General features: G+C 35.4%; 1 protein-coding gene across 1 annotated transcript in view; it reads right to left on the bottom strand.

Annotated features, from left to right (window-relative positions):
• The window catches only part of c2cd3 (C2 domain containing 3 centriole elongation regulator), a 26598-nt gene that overhangs the window by 13482 nt on the left and 5703 nt on the right, over positions 1 to 7413 (bottom strand). Inside the window, 16 exon segments of the mRNA XM_016465541.1 lie at positions 46 to 314; positions 461 to 596; positions 707 to 879; positions 2516 to 2699; positions 2774 to 2951; positions 3036 to 3279; positions 4357 to 4508; positions 4642 to 5091; positions 5176 to 5307; positions 5410 to 5528; positions 5604 to 5713; positions 5823 to 6017; positions 6232 to 6317; positions 6414 to 6561; positions 6711 to 6848; positions 6960 to 7086. Coding sequence (XP_016321027.1) covers positions 46 to 314; positions 461 to 596; positions 707 to 879; positions 2516 to 2699; positions 2774 to 2951; positions 3036 to 3279; positions 4357 to 4508; positions 4642 to 5091; positions 5176 to 5307; positions 5410 to 5528; positions 5604 to 5713; positions 5823 to 6017; positions 6232 to 6317; positions 6414 to 6561; positions 6711 to 6848; positions 6960 to 7086 — 2841 coding nt within the window.

The raw sequence follows: 7413 nt of genomic DNA, 5'->3' as shown, positions 1-7413 counted from the left end.
TAAATCACCACATGTCTGTCTACCTTTCCAAGTCGGGTAACTCACTTTTGCGTGTGTCTCTGTTGTAAATGGTGAAGACGGCCACTGCCTCCTGCAGGAGTTCAGCCAGACTGACACTCTCCCTGCTGTCTCTCTGCACCAGCAGGTTACAGCAGAACTCGGCGTGATGTTCAAACTCTGGGCAGAAACTTCGGGCCGCCACACGTGTACTTCGAACCTCACTGTCCGGCAGGAAGGACAACTGCACGGTGATGAAGGAGTTGAGCCCCACTTCAGAGTAATACAGCAGTGAGCTGTCTGCATCTGCAAGAGCTCTGAGAAACAAAAAGATGGCAAATAAAAATACAATTTAGATGCCAAAATTATACTCCATGTAATGTTAAATCAATTTAATCAAGCTAGACTGCTGTTGGGGTAATTGGTTAAAAGCTAAAGGCAGATTTGAGGCAGACTGACTCACTTGGCTGCAGCTTGTAGACCGGCTGCTCTGTGCACCTGCACAACCAGCATCACTCTGCGGGACGGCACAACCCCACTCTTCACTCCCACACTCTTCATTGGTCGAGACTTGTACTGAACACTCACTTCAAGCAGCCCTACAGGTAAGCACAGATGAAAACAGGTTTTACTTTATTACATTGGTTTAAAATCCATATAACACTATATATGTTATCTGCAGTTTTAAGATAATAAGATATGCAACTACCAGGGGGCTGAGGCTGTGTGTCGACAGGTCGGTCGGTTCTTGGTACCAGAGGAAGGGAGAAAAGTTGTGCATCGGTTTGACCCTGTTTCTGCATGGTTACCATGGCACACAGTTTGGACATGGGCAGCAGTCCTCTGGCTACTAGCTGATCTCTAACATTTGGATAATAATACCTGCAAATGTTTCAATAGGCTTATAAATAAGTCATATTTAAAAAAATAAATAAAAATAAATAAAAATATTACTAAATATGTGACATGTTTTTAAATTATACATATGTAAAAAAAAAATACATGAATAGAATTAAATAATAAAAATATTACCAAATAAAAGCAATATATTTTTGAATGCTGAAATAAATAAATGTAAAAAATAAACAAATGAATAAAATGAAATAATAATAATATTGGCAAATAAAATATTGCTAAAATAAAATAATGCTTTAAACGTTTACAGTACACCGAATCTTGTGGATTACAGTTTGCAACTAGACGGATGTACGGTTACTTCCTCTACAGTCAAAAATCTGGGTGTTATATTAAATAGCAACTTGTCTTTTGAAAATCATATTTCCCATGTTACAAAAACAGCATTCTTCCATCTTAGAAACATTGCCAAGTTACGAAACATGATACCTGTTTCTGATGCAGAAAAGCTAGTTCATGCATTCATGGCTGTTCAGTTGCTTTGACACAATCTGTATTGTTAAAAGCGCTATATAAATAAAGGTGACTTGACTTGACTTGACGTTTAAACATAAAAAGCAAACAAATAAATAAATAAAAATATTTTAAAATAAAAGAGACAAATAAGTATATAAATAAAAAATTGTCAAAGAACAAGCTTTTAAATGCTAAAATGTAAACAAAATAAATTAAAATAAATAATAAAAATATTGCAAAAAAAACCCCACATTTTTAAATGCTAAAACGTAAACAGCAAATAAATAAAACATCACCCAAATATTTAGGCTACTACCTTCTAATTTCCGTTGTCAGTGCAGGCTTTTCTTTTTTTTTTTTTTAGCTTAGGTTACTGACCATTATGGATTAGTGTAGACTGCATTAAAAAGTCTTGAACATATAACAACAGGATAAAAATATAGTTGATGACTAGACATAATTATTGCATGACTCTAGACACTTCTCTGTGAAGACAGTGGCATAATACAGTGAAATAATATGTTCTTTAGCCATATAAATACAGCTGTCATGTGTGTGGGTAAAATTTATGCTTTTAGGTATACGGTGACCTCTGGCGGTTCTAGTGTTAATGCTACAATGTAAAATTAAATAAATAAACAAACAAACAAACAAACATTGCCAAACAAAAAAAGGAACATTTTAAATGCTAAAATGTAAATAAATAAAATATTGCCAAAACATGTTTTTACATGCTAAAATGTAAAAAATAAATAATAAAAATGATGCATTATCTTTTTAATTCTATAATGTAAAAACAAACAAACACTGCCAAACAAAAAAGACACATTTTAAATGCTAAAATGTAAATAAATAAAATATTGCCAAAAAACACATGCTTTTTACATGCTAAATTGTAAAAAATTAATTAAAAAAAATGTAAATATTGCTCCCAATGTAAAAAGCAACTAACTAAATAATGAAAAGAAAAATTTATTTTACTTGGTAACATTTCTAAGCACTAAAATATAATTTAAAAAAACAATTATATATATATAAATAAATTTGAAAAAATGTAATTATTGCCACATAAAAGAAATACATTTTAAATGCTAAAATGTAATAAATAAAATTCAGGACTAAACTACAATTTCTGCATTTACTGTACCTGCACCAAACCTCAAAGTGCACCCCTCCTCCGTTCCTCAGCCCTTGACTGGCCAGTGAGCTCAGCAGTATTCTTTGCACTGGGACGTCAGGAGGAGCCAGCAGGACATGAGTCTCATTATGTCCAAACACGGGGTCAGGCACACAGAGAGTGGTCTCAGTGCGGTAGGCCTTGAGCTCCACATCTGTGGAACAGAGCGTTGGTTGAGCTGAACAGAAAAAAAAGACTTTTAATACAGTCAGCAAGAAAACAGCTTACTGCTCTCAACGACATGTGGGTCCGTGTCCTCTCTCGACTCATTTTGTGCAGGGAAGGAGTACTGGATGTAACAGTCAGCTTCTCCCCACACTGTGGACTGCAGAGGCGTCAGACCCTTTACTCGCTCTACTCGGACCATGAAGACATGCTCACGCAGAACATCCAGAGTGGTACTGGCCTGCAAAATTATCAATTTAAAAACAAATTAAGCTTCATTCTTTGAGCATCAGTGCTGCTTTTGGGAGTTTTAAAGTGAACTAGCCTTGGTTTCTACATGTGGCCGGTGGTCTAACATGTGCGCTGGTCGAGGCAGCGGTGATACGTGGGTCAGCTCATCATCCCTCATTCGCTGCAGTGCCGTGATCTGCTGTGCTAGACCCATTGCTAGACACACCCTGAGGTGTCCACGAGTGCTGCCGCTGAACACATCAACCACAGGCATAAAACTATCCACTCCAACCACTGGATACTGAGACTGCAAGAGCAGATCTGTGATCTTGGGGTCTCTGGAGACAAAGTAAAAAGAAGAAAAAATGTTCCAGTGTTATTTTACTATTCTTTTATTTACTATTAGAGTACTTATCAAAGTTTTTCATTACTTTTATTTTTATTTGAGTTTTATTTTTAAAATGTTATTTTTTAATTTATTAATTTTAGTTTAATTTTCAGTCATTTTTTATACATTTTTGTCTTTTTTTTTAATAAAATATATTTATATATTATACATTTCATTTAAATTTTCTGTTTCAGTTTTTCATCCCAAAAAAAAAAAAAAAAACTAACACTAGCTTCTCTATAATTTTTTATTCTATCTATTTCTTTTCTTTTTATTTATTATACAATTAATAAAAGCAAAAAAAGCCTCTAACACTAGCTTGCTTTATTCTTTTTCTATTCTATCGGTTTTCTTTTTATTTAAAAAAACCTTGCTACGTGTACTGCGTTAAGCTAACTGAGACTTGCATATTGCTCTTTTGTTGATTTTGATTGCTTCCATTGTCCTCATTTGTAAGTTGCTTTGGATGAAAGCATGTGCTAAATGACTAAATGTAAATGTCATCTAATATTTTGGAAAATGGATGGATATAATATTTAAATTTGATATTATTTTAGATTTCAATTAATAAAAGCACTTTTTAACAGTTTTACATTCATTAAATGATAACTACACTGATATATTTAATATAAAATAATTCATTATAAAGTTACTATTAATATAAAGTTTATACTAATATTAATATACAGTACTAATATAATATAATATAATGTTAATATTAATATATATTGTTGCTATTATTCTATTCATTATTATCATTATATAATATAAGAAATAATATTTTATTTATAACAATACATATTTAATTCTATGCATATTTCACATATTTATTTTAATTGGAAATGCATAATAATAAATAAAATATTATACTGCAACTACAAAAATACCACAAAATTAATATACTGCACATAGAGTTACTAATGTTATATTCATGCTATAACATACTGTATACATTCATTACGTTGACAGACAGACAGACAGACAGACAGATAGATAGATAGATAGATAGATAGATAGATAGATCTACCTGAAGGACATGTAGAACTGGTGAAGAGGTAGTTTTACCAAACCAAGAAGTTTATCATGGTTTGAACTACTGGCCCTCAACCAAACTTCAATGACCATCATGTTGTTCTTCATTCTCTCCAAAAGTTTGCTGGTCAGTGTGACTGGAGCCACCTGTATCATATTAGAAATTAGATTAAAAACAAATAATAAACTAACTGTATTGTGGGAACCCTGACGATTTCCACCACAGAGTAATATGGGTAAAGCCTGTGAACTTTCCTCGAATTCTATATTTAGCACCAACCTGAATAAAGCTGAACGATGGATGTTTTTGACCCCAGCTCACTGTCGACCGAGCGGTTTCATCGGATCCGAGGAGCTTACAGTTCAAGTAGATGTTGGGCTGCATGGGTGCACAGTTAAAATCTTTCCCATCAGGCACCATGAGCAACATATGAAGCAAAATCTCAGTCTCCTCCACTTCCTGCTGCAGAGGCTCATGAAGAGAGCTCTGGTATCTGACGTGTGGTGATGTGGATCGTGATCTGGTTGGAGGTATCAGGATACTCTGGACTTGATGAACACTTGCACTAGGAGACGGGTCTCTCCTGTGGTCAGTCACACATAAACCCTTTGGCCCATCATGCTCTTCAGTCAAATGGGAAGGAGGAGGTCTTGCTGGACTCAGCATTCGTTTTGCAGGTCTCTTTTTGGTGGAGAAATAATTTTTGTCTGCTGCTAATTCAAATGAAACCTTAAAAAAAACATAAGGGACAAAGAATGAATCACTTAGATCAATAAAATCTCCCAAATTTGGTTCTTATGATCGATTCTTTACCTTCAGAGGACCAACTGCTTGTTTATCAATGTTTCCATCCGGTCTTTGAACAGGAAGGGCAGCAGAAATGCTCAGCGATTCACTCTGCATCAGGGAGTTCAGTGGAAACATTGCTGATCCAATGAGAATGGGCTAAACAACAAATGAGAAGATCAGGCCTCTAACAGATAAAACCAAAAGAGCCTTGATTTCTGAGGTTTGTTTGATTTTGTCATTGGAACACACTGCACTTACTGTCTTTTGAAGGTTATTTCTGGAGTAGATCTTGAATGTGACGTTCATCTCCCACCATTGTTTAATAGATGACCTACTGAACCTCACTGGAAACAAACTTTGGTGCTGAAACATCACAACTGAAACAAAAATGAATCACCAGATTATTACACTACTTCTGGTTTCTCGTAGTTCTCTAAAACGAATGTACTCACCGCCCTCTGTTACTTTACTAGAGACAACTTTTGTAATCTCTGAAGGTACACGTTGAACATCCTCAAACCCAGCAGAGACCAGTGGAAAGAGGTACTCTACGATATAAAAGCTAGATAAACAAAATATTTACATCAGGTTAGTTTTTAAAAATGGACAATATCTTCTAGCCACCATCATCTATGAATATTATCTGATGTGAAATATCATAAATGTGGTACCATTTCTTTGTGGTGAGGGGGCGAGGTGGTCTTCCTTTTTTAGAGAGACTTCTTGAAATACTCTCAGTGGAAACTTTTAACTCACTGATGGTGACCCTGGCAAAATGAATATCTCCAAGTAAAGCTATTATATCCATGCCAAGTCCAGAGAAATCATCTCCTGCTTCTGAATGCTGCACATCTTCAGAATCAAGTCTTCAAAAAAAAAAAGAAAAACAAAAAAGGCAGTTTACACAACAGCAGATATGAAAAAATGTGTTTCAAAATAAAACTATTTTTAATTCTCTGTACCTTTACACATATGTGAAAACATTTACATATAATGTTTATTTATTTATTAATACATTTTTTATGTATTTATCTTAAGTGAATGAGTTTGAGCATTTCTTCTTGCATTAGTGTAACTGACTGGGCATTTTTAGTTGGTCTTGTATGTACTGGCTTCTCTGCTGGATCTTTCTTTTGATGCTCCTCTTCCAAACATTCATCTGATATCTAAAAAAAAAAAGGGAAAAAATTATTTACAAAGTTATATGTTTAAGGAAACTAAACTACATATAACAGCTTGCTGTGTTACACTGTATGACTTACAGGAGCTTTGTAGAAGAGGTTCTCCAGAAGACTCTGATCATATTGAGGGTCGTTGAGCTCACTGTCCATGAGCACACTACTATGATCAGAAAGAGAATCTGGGAAAGAACCCTCTCCATCCCAGAACTGCAGCACAGATCCATTAACACTGAGGAACAGAGCCATTACAAACATTAAAGCATATAGTTTGCAAACACAGACAAAATAATTCTTCTCACTCTAAAAGTTTCACACATTTCCATCAAGTATTTATGAGCAAAGTTCCATTTTCGTCACTTAATCAGTAGCCTTGACTACCTTCCCAGCAGCAAATCCACAGCCATGTCCTCTGGGTTGACTCTATTCTGACTTGGCTCTTCAAGGTAGTGAACAGGATGTTGGTGTTCTGCTTGAAGGATGTTCTCCAGAAACTGTCCTGACGAGGGCCTGGCTGGCCTTTAGGAGGAAGATGATGTTTAACACTATTTATAATCATCAACATTCTGCCATTTTATCTGTCTATTTTGACCCCTCATAGGTATGTGTAAGAATAAGTAGAGTTCATACAAGACATCAGTGTTGTCTTTGGAGAGAGGCAGGGGAATGTCCTTCAGAGGAACATCTGGCTCCACATCAGATTTTAAGGCTGAAACCACCATGGCATTTCTCAGTTTGCTGCCACGCTCCAGAAGAACTGGAAAAATACAAAAAACACAAGTAATATATAATAAAAATAAGTAAACTATATAATGGACAATAAGTAAAGAATAAATAAACACTCGGCATATGCATCACTAAATAGTGTTACATGAGTGTAAAGAGCTGTCTGGTCTTTTTGTCTACAGATCTGGCAACAGAACTTCCACAATGGCCTCAACCATCTCTAATGAAAAACGTGTAATTTGTATAGTGCTGTAGAGCCCTGCACTGGCCTCAAATTTAGGCCCTAGCCCGGCCCGTGTCCGACAGCTTATCACAATTACCCGCCCGAGCCCGTCTTCCCCCCCCCACCTTCTCCCAA

Source organism: Sinocyclocheilus anshuiensis, unplaced genomic scaffold (genome assembly GCF_001515605.1).
Source record: "Sinocyclocheilus anshuiensis isolate Anshui unplaced genomic scaffold, SAMN03320099.WGS_v1.1 scaffold144, whole genome shotgun sequence".
NCBI classification, from domain to species: Eukaryota; Metazoa; Chordata; class Actinopteri; order Cypriniformes; family Cyprinidae; genus Sinocyclocheilus; species Sinocyclocheilus anshuiensis.
Note: the sequence above shows the minus strand (reverse complement) of the source record. Positions and strands in the feature narration are given on the sequence as shown.